At 37.7% G+C, this 16,240-nt stretch overlaps 1 protein-coding gene across 1 annotated transcript in view; it reads left to right on the top strand.

Annotated features, from left to right (window-relative positions):
- The window catches only part of GARNL3 (GTPase activating Rap/RanGAP domain like 3), a gene marked incomplete at its 5' end in the record, with an annotated part of 35,521 nt that extends 25,504 nt beyond the window's left edge, over positions 1 to 10,017 (top strand). Inside the window, 10 exon segments of the mRNA XM_074891344.1 lie at positions 424 to 540; positions 1,243 to 1,415; positions 1,726 to 1,884; positions 3,831 to 3,897; positions 5,917 to 6,024; positions 6,457 to 6,575; positions 7,011 to 7,146; positions 8,260 to 8,469; positions 8,784 to 8,895; positions 9,622 to 10,017. Of these exon segments, the coding sequence (XP_074747445.1) occupies positions 424 to 540; positions 1,243 to 1,415; positions 1,726 to 1,884; positions 3,831 to 3,897; positions 5,917 to 6,024; positions 6,457 to 6,575; positions 7,011 to 7,146; positions 8,260 to 8,469; positions 8,784 to 8,895; positions 9,622 to 9,778 (1,358 nt within the window).
- Between the last annotated feature and the right edge of the window lie 6,223 nt (positions 10,018 to 16,240).

The raw sequence follows: 16,240 nt of genomic DNA, 5'->3' as shown, positions 1-16,240 counted from the left end.
ACCAGTCTCCATCCTAGAGGGTTTCAAACTCCATTATGGATCCAGTTATCAGCTGCTCAGCCAGATGGTTCCAGCTTTTAAAATGAACCCCTTTTCCTCTTGCCCTGTAGTTTATATCTATTATAGTTTTGCTATCTTGTGAAATTTTGTATATTTCACTGTTTTGAAGCTCTTATATCACTCTTTGCTGCAGCACCACCTGATGGGAAACTCAGCTACAGAACTGAAGGGGTTGGTTACTAGAATTGTAAAGCCTAGAGAGTTCATAAGCAGTCTTGTATGATGTTGTGGCTCATCCACAGAGAAGCAGTATGCTTTATCTTTGCTCTGTTTGTTAGGTACTGCTTCTCTTTGGAAGTATTAATTTCAAACTACCACCATATTTTTTTAACTTTTTGTTTCCCGGCTCTCTTCATCCTTCAGGAAAAGACTCTCGTCTCCTTGTCTTCAGACTCAGTGCTGTCCAAAAAGATATAGAAACAAAGCAAATGATAAGAAGCAAATATGACTGCAGAGAAAATAAACTGGAGAGAACAAAAGGTGATTTTTTTATCCTGTGTTAAAAACATCCACTGTTGTATGATACCTGTAGTTGCCAGGAACTGATTAGCTCCCTTGAGGCAGTTTTCAGGTGTTCACCTTTTAGTTTTTTATCTGGACATTCAATTCAAACTTTATTAAGCTTATATGTGGAAATAAATTTGGTATAGTCCAGCATGACATTTTAGAACTTTGTAAAAATACCATGTTACTTGGCATTCACTGCTGATGAAAAGCTCTAGAGAAAAATAGATATGTTGGTTTCAGGATTGAGAGGTATGAGAAGAATTACGTGGGGATGTGAGACTGAAATAAAGGGCATTTTAAGGTGGAGGAACACTGGCAAATCTCCATTAAATAGCAGTGCTTAGATTAGTTTGGGTGTTACTGATAATTTTAGTAGACGTAAACATTTTCTGGTCTTCAGAAGCAAGCTGCTTTGGAAAGCTGGAACCTGCAGAGTAGTGAAAATCCGTGTATTTAGTCTTTATTTGCAAAAGGAGTAAGGGGAAAATTAGGTTTCAAAAGAGTCATAGCCTTTTGTCTTTTTCTAGAAGTTAATGTTATCCTATTGGGAGGTTAGTAATTCTGTGTTGCCAAGTCATGCATCAGAGCCCCATTGTACTAATCATCATAGAAATACAGAAGGAAAAAAGCAGACACTACCTCAGGCACTTACAATCTAGAGCATTATTTCCTCAGGCTGCCATTTGTATGCCATTAATACTCACCATGGCAGTGAACTGAGGATTGTTGTGGCTATTCGGAACAAACTACTTCTCATCACAAAGAAATATAATCCACGCAACAGTTTAACCAGCAGCTCTCTGCTATCATCATCTGAATCTCCAGTAGAGGAGTTCCAATACATCCGGGTATGTGTAATCTAATCACTAAACACCTTAACAGACTGGGTGGCACTCAGCTGTTGGGGGGGGGGGAGAGTCAAAGAGCATGCATTTTTATCCTCCTGAACCTCCAGACAAATAAAAGTGAGAAGCCCTATGATGGAGTTCCATCATATATATGCCAAAGAAATTTTTTAGATTTTTTTTTTAATTAAGTTTCTGCTTGCTCTTTATCATGTTTCTGGGCTTAGAGCACATCCGTTTAAATTCATGGAGTATCTGCAGCACGCACAGTAGGAGCTTGAAAAAGAGAATAATTCTATTATTTACATTATAGGAAATATGCCTTTCTGACCCTCCAGTGGTTATGACACTGGTGGATGGACCTACTGGAGACAGTGACAATATGATCTGTGTAGCGTATCGGCATCAGTTTGATTTAATTAATGAGAGTACTGGGGAGCCCTATAGATTGCATCACGTTGAAACAAACAAGGTAAGTTTTCATCATTGAAACTATTTTCTTGCAAAACCACACTGAACATAATTTCTTGCAGACTCAGTGCATCCTGTCCTGACCTCCTGGGAGTGTAATGTATAGAGATCCTCATGTCTCTTACCTTTCACTTCTGTAACCACTGCTTTAGGACACTCTGAGATATTTGTTCCTTTTGGGATACATGATAATAATCACTCCCAAGAAAGGTAGGTACAAGGTATGACATGTTAGGAAAGAGCCTGTGTTTCAGGCTCTGGAATATTGCTGTCAGCATAAATTAATTTTTCTCCTTTCTTAGACAATAGTTTGCTTTTTGCTTTTGCTTTGTGGTCTCAGTGTTTTATTGTTTAAGAAATTGCAGCAAAATAACTTCAGTTGTTGGCCACCAGTATCTCATTCAGATTTTCCTGTTTGCATGTACTAAGGCTAAAATATTTACACATAGCTTTTAATTCTATTTAAGAAACTGCTGCGCAGTCAACTAGTAAATTAACTGAATCTTTCTAACTAGGATATAGGGTTGGGATTTAAGCAAATGCCCTGATCTTCGAAAGAGAACTTTGGTATTTCCTACTGCCAGGAAGATAATGATCTTCAGCATCTCTGAAAATCAGATAATTTTAATTGTTTCTAAATAGGAATGTGGATGTATAGCTTTAGACAGAAAACAAAAAAAGATTTTGCACAGTTAATCTTTTTGTTGTTGTTAACTGACTCTTTTCCTCATAACAAGATAAGGGACTACTCTTTTCATTTTATGGTTCTTGTTGATAGGTTATTTTCTTTTTAAATCGTCTGTATTTTTATTCAGATCTGATGATGAAGAGGTTTTGTACTCCTAGCATGGGTGATACAGCGTAAGCTTCACAGCACTGGAAATCTGTCTTAATCTGGATGAGGAGGAACTACAAGTAAAGAATGGGGATGGAGAAGTACACCACCATCCCCCCACCACCCCACCCTGTTCCTCTTCTCCCCAGGAATCCTTATTTCCTTGAGAACACAAACAAAGCAGACAATTAATATGAACTGAGCCAGTGATTTTTGTGATGTTGAAATGGGACACCAAATTATTTCCATGGGTAACAGAGCAGAAATGGCATTCAGTCACTTCAAAGGATAGGTCAAAATGCGTTTGGTATAAACATATAAACTTCAAGGTCTGTTTAACAGTTCTTGACTTATACAGTAATCTTAAATCAAGAGGTGAACATCTAGCTTATTGTAAAAAGGAAAGTCAAAGAACTGCTGTTCATGGAATCAGTTTCCAACCCCTCTCCATGCCCAAGTAGTAAATGTTGTGGTCTGGGAAGCATTTATATAATGTAATCTTACATATTTCATTAATAAGGTCTCATTTCCTGAACAGATACCCTACTTTTTATGGCTGTTCTGGGTCTTTTAATCTAACTGTAGAAGACAAATAACAGAGTTGAAATATAAGAATTTACATAACCTAAGCTATGTAAAAAAGACTGTGGATTATCCAGCACTGGTTCTCAGTTTCTAAATTCAGCCTATTCAGTAATCCTTAAGTACATCCCTGTTGACCTCTGTAAACGTTAGTGGTTTTAAACCAGTAATTGGTGCATCTGATCTTTCTGTTAGTCATGATGTGCAATGGAGCTTTTTGGATTTCACTTTCTGAAAAGAATTGTTATCTTTAGCATATCATGTTGATTCACAGCTGTCCTGAAATCACCCCATTTCCCAAAATTCGTATTGCCAAATAAGTTATGTAAGTTTTTATTGCTTTATACTGTGGATATGGTATTGAATATTCAGTACTGTACAGAAAAATTACTTTTTCTTCTTCTTTTTTTTTCCTTTGTTCGGTAGTTGTGCACAACCCCAACTGATTGTATTACTTGTTAGTCAGAACCTGCTTGTAATAACCTCAGTATCCTCTGCTTGTTCATTGCCCTTTCCCATTATCATTGCAGGTTAATTTTGTTGCAGCTATTGATGTATATGAAGATGGTGAAGCTGGTCTCCTGTTGTGTTATAATTGTAAGTATTTAGGGAAGACCAGAAATGGTAATACCTCGATCTGCATATGTAATTCTTTTTTCATTGGAGTCTAGATCCATATTTTAAAATAAATTTCAGTGTTTCATGGAAAGTTTTTCAATATATGTTCTTTTGAATTTAAATGCATATTAGAGAGACTAGAAATTGAAGTATTATTTTATTGCAGGGTATGTTGAATTTAGACATATTAGCTGTTAGGTTTTAATTTCAGGTATATAGGTGTGTATCTATATATTTATAGATGTTACCACCTTGCAAAAATCCTGTTTCTTCAGATCTAGCTCATTCTTTAGGTAGTTACACACTTACTAGGTGTTTTCAAGACATGTACAATTTAGCATTCCACCCCTTTTTCCTCTGTGTGCTGTCCCATTCTGTCTTTGTGCTTTTTCTTCTGCCTACCTCTTGGCACTGTTGCATTATTTCATTGTAATTCTCTCAATCTCCTTTTATAAAATGGCCTTGGATATAACACACATATGCTCTTCTCTGCAGTACACAGGTACTTATTCTTCCGATCCTCATGAAAATAGAAGCTCTTAGCATGAAGCAGCCTTTATGAGGCAATGCTGAAGGACAAGGCACAGCTTTCTCTGTTGCAGAAGGCATGTCCTGTTTGCCTCTTCAAAGTGAACATTGATGGAGACAGGGTAAATACACCTATGTTCAGCACTGGCTATCAGATTGGTACCACAGAGCAAGTTTCAAGTGTTCAAAACTATGTCTTTCTACGCTCTGTGAGGCCTTATTGATTCTGGTAGCTTGCTAAGTGAACCTGGGTCTGGTTCACTTAGCACTGGTTCAGAACTAAAAAGCTATCTGACAGAGCATAATGAATTCCCACCTGTATGCCTGCACAGAATCAGTTCCCCTTGCTGAGCCAAAGCTAACACACTTAGCTGATCTTATAGTTACAGTAAAGGTGCTGCACAGGCTTGCAGCAACTTGAATTCCTATTTCTAGGACAGTGTCACAGGGAAACCTGCATTTGTTCTTTAGAGAGTTTTATAATTCTGAAAATATCATCATAGAACAAATATAAAACCACAGGATTTGGCAGTGTCCTAAGACTGTATTTAGAAAAAGGTCTGTAATACATTTCTGGATATAAACCTTGATTCAGTCTAAGGACATCAATTATCTCAATTAAGGAAGAAAATAGAATTTTGCCTAAAAAAGAGAAAAGATATTGGTAGCAGCATGTATTTGAGGGGGTCTTACATGTTTACCTGGAGCCCTCAGTACATTCATATGAGCTTGGCAAGAAAAAAAGATTATTACAATTGATTTTCATCTTTAAGCTTTTTTTTGTTTGCTGATGTGAATTCTCAAGTCCTGAAATTTAATAGATGTTTGATCATCACTAGTGCATGTGTTTAAAGAAAAATCTATTGGTAGTGGAAGGTTAAATTCCCATTATCTAGATCTGTCAAATTAAAAATTCAAAATTGCATTGCCAGTAAGAATCTGTATAAGCCAGCATTCATGTCTGACTCGTGAAAAGACTGTTAATTAATTTCAGAATCAGTGGACTTACAGCAGCTAAGAAGTAGGTTCACAAGTTATATGATTAATGAAGTCTTTGTGTCTGTAATATCCCGTGTGTCTAACAGTCTTGAAAGAACGTAAACTGTGCTAGCATATGGCTCTTGAAGAGCAGAGGGGTACAGTTCTGCTGACACTGCTTTTTGAATTTTTCTTGCCTATTCCTCTATCCATAGACAAGGTAAGGAACTGATAACTGTTGAAATGGAGTAATGCTTACTTTGTGAAATATGACAACTAATTAAAATATAGGTCTTTTATTTTGATCTTTCAAATGCTGTGTTCACAGAGGAAGCACGTTTCCCTTATCAGTTTAGATATAGAGGGACTTTCTACAGAAATGCTTGATTATGTATATAATGCCCACATTTCTGCAAAATCTGCCTATGAAGTTGGTGTTTGTCGCTTGCAGTGTAAGGTGATGGATGCTTCTTTTTTCTGTTTTTGTTACAGATGTTTGCCAGTACAGAAAGGTGTATCCTTTCAATGGAGGTTCTCCACTGATCCAGCCATCAGCTTATGACTTCCACTTCAGCTGGAATCAAGTTCCTTATGCTGTTGGTAAGAAAATACCTCTTCTACTAGATGGCTGGTTTTTTCATTACTATTTATACTTGCACTTGGCTGTAAGTGGAATTACAGTATGTGTGCTAGGAATAAGCATGTTACATTCATGATGCCACTTTAGTTAAGTTTCTGCATATGATAATTTTATAAAGTGGAGCCTTAGTGCCAAGTTCTTCCTTTGCTGAACTTTTTTCCTTGTTTTCTGTTTTTCATTTTCCATTCAGTCTACATTCTGCCAGGCATGGAGAGTGAAGTTTTCTTCAGGCTTGATGTAGCTCAGTGTCCATCAGTATGTTACACAATCCTTTTCATAGGAAAGGGAGATGCCAGAAGAGGTCAGATACTCAAAAACGTTTTTCATGGAGCATCCAAGAAACATTTACATTAACCATTTTTTCTTGCCAAGTAATTTTTGTTTCATTGCAGTCTGTGCTTTCCCTTATATCCTTGCCTTCACTACTGATTCCATTGAGATCCGATTAGTGGTGAATGGGAACTTAGTCCACACAGCAGTTGTGCCTGAGCTTCAACTTGTAGCATCAAGGGTAAGACACAGGAAAATCATGTTTGACTACTTCTGTGATATGTTGGGATCTAATTCACATAAAAAGTTGCTGCAGCCAAAAACCAAACACACCAAAACTGAAACATGTGGTACTTAATTGGTGGTAACTGTTCATCTCTGTGCTCTTAGTTTGTATCAAGTACAAAAAGAATCAGAATTGATCTCACTGTCCTTTATTGATCACAGTAATGAAGATCTGAGATGATTGACTGTTTATGGGGCAAATGCTATCCTCATCATCACAGATGTTCCTTCTACTTACAGTGGGATAAGCTTTCCATGACCAACCCTAGTTGACTTAGCAGCAATACAGCAATAGTGGCAATAGAACATAGTGGACGAACATTTGAGCTCTTACTCAGAAGATGGTTAAGAAATTCTCGCTGTACTAATGTTGAGTTATTTGTCATTTCAGTCAGATATTTATTTTAAAGCTACTGCTGCAGTAAGTGGATCATCTGACAGCAGCTCTAAGGAAATGAGTTCAAGGAGTTCTCCTCAAACACCGACAGCTGATGAAATGCCAGAATGTCCTCTTTCTTCTTTAGAAGGTAACATGGTTTCCAGGCAGCTTGAATAACAATCTCTGATCATTCCAACAGCTGTCACATCTCAGTGCAGCTGATCTTTAGTAAGATGAAATTGATCAGGTAAAAGATTTTGAGTTCCTAGCTGAGAGTCTGGAGGATAGAGATTTTCTATTTACCCACAGATATGAAGCACCCAGCTGAGCTTTTGCCCCATAGTATCTTCTGAATGCATGGTAGCACTGTTTTGAAGAAATCCTTTCTTAGGAGGAGAGGAAATAAGCTTCAGTAGCTTTGTAATATGGCCAAGATTAATAATGCAAAAATAGGTATAAAATCATGGGAAAACTTGAGATATCACATACATCATTCCTTTCATTTAAAAAAAGCTAAACTACTACTGGATGCTTAAAGCTCTTTTGCGATCCAAAAGTAAGAAGTTCTAGCCTCAAAAGAGATTGCCCGGTCAATTTAGTGTAACATGATCTGTGAACAGTCTATAGGGGGACAAGGGAAATGGAGAAACAAGGGAACATCAACTAGATAAAGCAAGATAGATGTATATCTTCCTCACTTAAATCTGCTGCTGCACTGTTGGCAGAAGGGGAAAGGAGAAAGGAATCATAATTTCAGTTCTTACAAGGCAGTGCTATTTGATAGTAAGTTGTGGGGTTTTTTTCTAGGAATTAGCAAAACATTTAGTATTTTATGTCACCTAAGAAGAGAAGCCATAATTTAAACCACTTGGGATCCAGGCTCCAATATACTTGCAACATATTAAAATACATGGGGAATATTGCACAGTGCAGTGTCACGGTGTAATAGTCAGAATACCAGCCTCAGGGACATGTAAATTTACTTCCTGGTTCCACTGCTGATTCATCACATCACCAAGAGTCAATCTTTTTCCCTCTAAGTCAAATTGCAAGTCTCCGCAAGGTGGTTGTATTTCTTCCTCCTCCTTAGCCTATTTGTACTGAAAGATCTCTGGGGCAAGAAGGGTCTTTGTTATTTGGATTAAAAAGCACCCAGCGCAACGAGTATAACTTTTCTGTATAACTTTTTGTTTGGAAGTATTAAGAACTGATTTTGCTGTGAAAGTGTAGCATTCTTTTTTTTTTCCCTTCTGTGTTTCAGGTGAAGTTCCATGCAAAAACCTGTACAAAATTCCTCTCAGTAATCTGGTTGGGCGAAGCATTGAACGACCTTTGAAGTCACCTTTGGCTCCCAAGGTCATCACTACTACAACATCCAGTGGCATTGCTTCTCTTCCGGTTACTCACTCGCTATCCTTATCTCGTATGGAAATTAAAGAAATTGCAAGCAGAACACGCAAAGAATTGCTGGGTAAACTCTCCTTATTCTTCAGTGTACATATCAATTGCCAAGTATATAATTTCTAATCTTTGGACCATCACAGTCAGATTTGTAACATGCAACCGGTATTCATAAATAAGTAGTATAAACAAACAAATAAAACTCTGAGAAAACATTATTTGCAAATAGTCTAGCCAGCGTCTGATCACATACAAGGTGACCATATTCTAAGCCAGGCAGAAGCTATTTAGTTAACAATGGAAACCAGCAACAAGATGCCTTAGCGATTTCGTGAATGCTTTATTTTCTGTTGAGAGTGTTAAGTCTTTTATTCCTTTATTGAGGCCTCTTGGATGAGCCTATACCCAAGACAGAAAGTGCACAGAAGCAAAAAAAGGTTCCTCGAAGACAGTCAGACCCCAAGCAGGGAGCAGTAAGATCAACTAGTAGTGACAGGTAAATATACTGGCTTTAGAAAAGAACCTAACTTAGATTGTAAATGTTTTCAGAATTGATTGTTCATGCTTATCTCAGTTGGCATGGGGCTGACTGAGACCCTTGTATACCAATGTGGATTTGATGCTAATGTATTTGTTGAAGTACCTGAATACTATAAGTACTGAAATAGTTACACTTTTGCTAAAGACATGTTAATGAGCAAAGCAAGACTAAATGGAATTCTGTGGGGACCTGCTGCCGTTGAGCCTGTTGCTAGGATTTGGACTGCTAAATCTGCACTGTGCAGACTTGCTTGCTGTTTTCTTCGTAGGCTTTTGTGTTGCTATTTCCAGAATAAATTTTGCAAAGAAACACCATAGCATTTGTCTGTTTGGCTCTGCTTACCTGACCCTGCTGCCATTCTCTTGTTTGCACTGTTTTCATAACCGATGTTTATGTAGAGTAGCAGCAGAATTCAGCCAAGATAAAATAGACGGAGATTAACAAAACATCTGCTGCAATGTAAAGCCATATTTGATTTATTTTGCTATTTGGAAATTATTTGGATGAGCGGCTTCATTGACATTGCCTTTTGATGATTTTCAGTTGAGTAAAACAGAGAAACACACTTTTAATGGTCTGTCTCTGTCTTTAGGATAACTTGATTGAATCTAGAAATAGCCATTGATCCTACTTGCCCTGATCTGTGTATTTTTTTAGTAACTTTTGTTTTCCTCTTTGCAGGATAATCTCAAGCTCTTTTGAAAGCTATTCTGAAGGACGTCATCTTTCCACTAGTTCAGATCCTGATACTTTATCAAACAGGGAGGAGAGCTCACCATCTAGCTATCCATTTCAGCCAATTTCTTTATATGATGAAGACATCATTGACTTGAAGTGAAGACAGTCTTAAAACCTTTCTTCCTTACTTCACATTTTCTTACAACTCTGTGAGCTCTATGGGAATGTCACAAACACTGCTTCTAGTGGTAAAATGTGGCGGAAGTATTGGTGATTAATCTTTATAGAACCCATGTTGTTCTGGCTATCTCAGCCTGATTTGGTGATGCTTATATCTTTGACATAGGTATGTTTTCTTTTCTCAGTTAATAAACCATTACTTTTTGTGCCATTCTAACAGTAGGTAATCAATGAGAGATTTAGGCTGAAATAAGAAGTAATACTTGTTCTGAGCTTCTTCTAATTTGAAGTACCTGAATGACATGAGTTGTTTTACAACAGTGTGTGTTATGTGGGAAGAGGAATTTTATAACATAAATCACTCATTTTGATTTTTCAGTCTTTAAAAAAACCAAACCAAACCAAACCAAACAACAACAAGAACAAAAAAGGCTTGCAGGCAAGGTCTTTCCAAACAGTGCAGTCAGTCCTTGAAATGATGCAGCTGTGGTATGTTCACTGAAGAATCAAGGATATTCTATAAAGATCAGGTAAGATATGAAGATGCTGCTTTCTTTGCTCTGGCCTGTCCATGCACATTTTCTAGAGAAACTTGAAAACTGTTTTTGCATTAAGAATCCTTGAGCAGAGGGACTTTTTATAGAAAACACAAACTTTCAAAATATTCCTTAAGAATTGGAAGTAAAAAAAAAAACCAACCAACCAAAAACCCACCCAACTGTATTTCTTAATCTACTGGAAAACTACAGATTTTCCTGTTACAAGCAGAAGAGCCAACCCCTGGTTTTCTTTCTGACTACACAGATTCCTATGCAGGCGTAAGCATTAGCTGCTGTCTGCTCTTGCACCAACAGTATAAGTCATTATTCCCGATAATCATATTTTTCTAACTGGATTCAGACTGAAGTGTCACTGCTAAGAAGCTAATTTTCTATGATGAAATAGTCATCTTAGATCTTTTGTTATGTTAAAGGACAGGGTTTCATGTTTAAAGCTTGATTATTTTTTTAACCCCTTCCTCTATGCCAAAAATCAATTTTAAACTATTTTGAAAGGGTTTTGTTCAGGGTTTTTTTGTTTGCCTTTTTTTTTTTTTTTCATTAAAGTGTGATGCTTCCAGGCTTTTTATCCATGAAGATTTTAGCTTTATTAGCAAGTATTTCTTGTTCTATATGTAGAATACTTCCATATCTTTGATTTTATGTCATAATAGCACTCATGTTATGATTTCACTTTCTCCAGGCATGACCATCTGGAGATATGTGCCTTTTGCTACAGTCTTTCTGAATGTAAAACTGTTTTTGCAAAGTATTTTTTGCCCAGTTTATTGTATATAATGGCTTAATTGCTCCACCTAAGAAAATATGCCAGACCTTATCTGAAAGGATCATTTCTTATGCTCAACTGGAGTGGGCAGTCAAGGAATGAAGCAATATTTTCAACAGCAATTAATCTAGGAGCAGAAGCAGTATTAACCAGTGGCTACTGTTATTTCAGTATTTTTGCACCCATAGATGTGTGGGGTGAACCTTAATAAGCATCTAAAAGGAAGTGCCAGCTCAAAGTCTTTGCAAGAGCTTGTAATTCTTTTTGAGAATATTATTTCCAGAGACTGTGTTAATTTACCCTGTTTTATTCATCTGGGCAGCTAAGGTTTTTAAAAAAAAAAAAAAAATTCAATCTGAAAGTATCACGTGGTGCTTGTTCTCCTGGAAATTGTAAACGCTTCTGTGGACTTACCAAACCCACTTTAGGGAACACTGCGTGCACTTAGGTATTTTTAGAAAGCAAAAGCATCACCTTTCTCCATAAGCATATTTCTTGATGTAATATTTAATTCCTGTTACATGGGTGTTTTTGAAGAGTCTACCAGTCTCTTGCAAAACTGGAGCTTTAGTTAAAATACAACTTTGACTGGAAACTTTGCTTTGCACTGTTAAGGTATCAGATTTTAAATATATTGCAGAAGTTCATCTGTGCTATTCTAGCACGATTTAACATGACTACACCATAGTACAATAGCAGTTGAAGCAATATATGGAGATTTAAAAATTTGTTTTGAAGAACCTGAACACATATTTAGGTTTCCTGAAAGACCAGCCTTAGAGATGGAGTACTAGGAAGATGAAGAAGAATGAGGAAAGCTTGACAGAAAGCTTGACCACTGGTTATGATGGTAGTGAGGATGCATGTAGATGTGGCATGTGCATCGTAACCGAGACATGATTATAGAAAGAGGGCCCATAAAGCAAGAGTTACTTTCTTTAACCAGAACCACAGTATTGCCATAAAGTTAAGAGTGTGTGTGTGTGTGTGTGTGTGTGTGTGTGTGTATGAGAACCTTTGAATGTCATAATCACAGCATTGATGACATCTAGCAAATACTAACAAACAGCAAAAGGACTGTAAGGAGTACATATTAAATTTGATTGCTTAAGCTAGACAAAACCAGATCAGATTAGCTTCATGGTATTTATCTGGAACAGGATGTTGGTATAGTTTGAAGAGGGAAACCCAGCAACTGCCCTCCCCACCACCACATCCCACCTAAATTTTATGCTCTAGCTTGAATAATGAGTCAGGCGCAAGCTGTTACAGAGGTCACAATGGGAACTACCAGACCTAACAGACTATTATTCATATAGGACAGGAAGGATCTGCACTGTGGAAAAAAATTACCTGTCTTCATTCCTAATGTATGCAGTAAGTGCCTTAACAAGGCTGCCACTTCTTGAGTTTTTGCTTCTGTAATTCTTGCATGTCTTGCAGGGATGTAGGGATAATATTAGACCTAGCAAAATAAGTTGGGAGGGATCAGGCAACATTAGTTTGGTTTATATGACACCTAGAGATGGTAGCTGAGGCTTTAGGGTCATGTATATGTAGTTTACTACCTACTTACTATGGGAGACCAGCCCAGAGTATAGGTAGAAATCGGAGAACATGGTAATAATGTTCCAATTTTATTTGACATAAGCCACGAGAACCAAATTCTGTGAAGGCCTTTATCACATTTATTGTATCAAAAGACAAAATATCACACAATAATGTGAAATTGCTGGCACAGCTGGACAAATATCCACTGTACAAGGATGTGGTTTCTGTGGGCTCTTTAACAGTCTCATCAAACCGTGATGAGTTACCTGCCTCTTAGTGTGCTGAGTTGGCATCCTCTGAACTAGCTTCTAGCCATTGTGTCTCTCAAAATATTCTTAGATCCATACCATTCAGACTGCTAATTAAAATCAAAACAAAAGAAAACTGGTGGTATTGATATGTAAGTTCTTGTGCATCATTTATAAAGGGCAAGATTTTTGTAAATCTATGCAACCTCTCGTACTTCAGACCAGTGTCAGATGACAAGGCCTGTTGGAAGGCTGCTGGGATGGACAGATACACTGTCCTTCGCTCCAGCCTCAGGGCCATGTTGTTTCCCCTCTGCTTTCCCAGCATGTGCCTGCGTCTACTCATTAAAACTTAGAAAGTAGTCTTGGGCACAAATTGCAGCCATGTCCACCCTAAGCAAAACCCTTCCTACTTCCACATCTTATGTTAAAGCTGCCTTTAGCCTGCATTCTTGGTGTTGGCTGACCATGGTTGAGAGAGAAGATAATCTTTGAATCTACAGCTATGTAAGATCAGTGGTGTTCTAATAGAGACGAATACTGAAAAATTTTGCTGCAGGTGGATGAAATTCTTTCTGTGAAGGAAAAATTGTTAACAACTTGAACACTTCCTATCAAGCTAAGCTCAACTGAAGGCCCATTCTGGACTCTTAGATAAGTTTCTGCAAGAAATGTTTTCTCTGCCAACACGCTGGATTTGTTGGAGGAGGCGGGGCTCTTAACCCCTTTTGGCTAATGGTATTGTCACCACTTCAGCACTGTGCCTTAGTCTGACTAAATTACAGGAATGTCATTTACTTTGGTGCAAGCATCAGACTGTACAGGCAGTTAATTTAGAATGTACTCAGGCCTCCTCACCAGCATGGGTAATGATGTATGGAATCACAGCATAGTTGAGGTTGGATCACTGCAGATCATCTAGTCCAGTACTCCCCCCATGCACCTCCATTCAAAACAGCCTTAGTGACATGTTGTTGCATTTTTTGGCTGTTCAAAATGGGGATGCAACATTTAGAGCTACCCATCATCTTTGTCCTGCATCTGCATTACTGCTCTGAAGTGTGACTAGGACTCAAGAGCCCTGAGATGCGTGAGCTACATTAATTCCTTCACACATGTGTAATATGCAGCTCTTAAGGCTGAGGCTTTGAAGACCCCTTCCCAAGGTCTGTAGAGTTTGGGCTTTAAGAACTGTTGCAGACAAAAAAATCATTTTTTGTCCAGCTTCTTCTTCTAGTGGCAATGCAATACACATAAATTTTATAAATGTTTGAAAGTAACAAAACACTTCCTTCTAAGGAGAGATAAAAAGACCCATATGCAATCTGAAAGGGTTAGGTGCTATTGGTGGTAGTGAGAGATCAGGACTCAGGCTGAATGGATGTACAGATACCTTCAAGTTGCCCGGTTTGTGAGGAACAAAGTAGGGCCTGTTCTGATCACAATCCTTTCCTGGTTTAGGACAGTTTGGTTTGGTTTGGTTGGTTTGGTTTCTTGGGGGTTTGGGGGTGGGGTGGTTTTGTTTGGGGTTTGGGTTTTTTTGTTGGTTTTGGTTTTTGCAATGCATAACATACAGGATGCAAGTGGCACCCAGAAAGCAGGTTTGCTGTCTGCCTTCATGGGACTATTTCTATACATTTGCAAGCATTTGTAATTGGTAGATTCAAGTTAAAAATATGTAATTTTAATACTAGGCCAGTCAACTGAATAAATGTAAATAGTTCTTAATAGGGCAGGGGACAGGTAGCACCCACATGAAGTCTAACACTATTACATAACTAGTTGCATATGGTCAAGGGTGCTGCTCCTGACATTTACTTTCTGCTGTTCTGTGTGTATTTGACCAAGCCATGGATTCAAGCTCATGCAGGTTTTCCTAAAGGTGTGGGTCTAACTTGTGCTTGCAGATGCAGCAGCTTTCCCAGAGCTGTTGGCTTAGTCTGCATTTGAGAGATAGAACCCTTTGGGTTTGGATTTGGTTTTTAATATATATACATATGTATGTATATACATATATATGCATATATATTTGTAACTTCTACCACAAGTTTTAAGGGATTAAAAGCCCTAAACATATAGAGGAATCTAAAGTAATGTGATCTTACGGGGGCAGGGGGAATCCCATCAGCAAGTGATAAGGTAGTCCAGAATCATTTTTGTTGCCTTCTGTGTATGGAAAGGAATACCATACTATTGTTATTAACAATTTGATGTCACAGTTCATATGCACAGTGCTTGCTAATTCTGTTGAAGCAGTATTTTCTCAGATAGACAGAATGAATTACACCCTGAGAACCTAATATTAACAATATGGGAAAGCTCAGAGGACAGTATGCAGCAAACATCTGTGCTTGCATGCAGGTTAGAAAGTATTTTCACTCTTAGTAGTTGAGCACAGCAACTTCAACAGCCTATATACTGCCTAGCTGCTTCACTGTGCTGCTGACCTGCAACTGACTGACTCCTGTTTGCTACTGGAAATCACGATATTAGCACATGATTTGAAGAGAAAATCTAAAATATTATTTTCAGCATATTTATTTATAGCTCTATTAGGTATTTATCTGGTTGAATAGAAAATATTATGTCTCTAAAGGTTTATGCAAAAAGTGTTATCAGCCTGGAATATCAGTTTTAACTAAGTCTTTGAATGTTAGCAGACTGCTTTTGTAGTTTAATAACTGCGTATTGTTACGACTGTTGCTACATTTGTGATCAAAAATTCTATCTACCACTTGTCTTAAATGCTGATGTATTACCATTGGTTTTAATGTCATGTGATAGTGTGTATGGTTTGTGGTTCAGATGTGACATCCAAATAGAAACAGTCCTGTCACTCACAGCTGGAACTGTTTTAAGTGCCATTTATCACCTTTGTGAAGGACTAACAGATGATTTATTCCTTCATGTGTAATAAACCATAAATTTGACCTCCATTCTTTCTTTCACATATGCAGAACTAATGGCTTTTCCAAATTTGGTTCACCAGACAAGAAATTGAAGACAGGAGCAAGTACGCTATTGTAGACCGCTCTGGATCACTGTTTCCATTTGAGTTCTGTAGAAATTTTGTTTCAGAGATGTCATTCATTTAAGTGCTGTATCATACCTGTGAGATTGGTGTTTTGTGTCTTAAGCCTTACAAAAACTATAATCCAGCATTGGTTTGTGGTTCCAGGTATCTTCTGGGCTTTTGGAGACCCCTTAAATTAAAACTACAAAAGATACAGTTTTTCTCCTTTTCTGCCTAAGAGTGTATCCTTGCTGTCTCCAAGACCTTGCAATTCCTTTTGAAAAAGCAGTGGTCTTTCTTGAAT

Source organism: Strix uralensis, chromosome 21, assembly GCF_047716275.1.
Source record: "Strix uralensis isolate ZFMK-TIS-50842 chromosome 21, bStrUra1, whole genome shotgun sequence".
NCBI classification, from domain to species: domain Eukaryota; kingdom Metazoa; phylum Chordata; class Aves; order Strigiformes; family Strigidae; genus Strix; species Strix uralensis.
The sequence above is the reverse complement of the archived record's forward strand: the minus strand, read 5'-3'. Positions and strand labels throughout refer to the sequence as shown.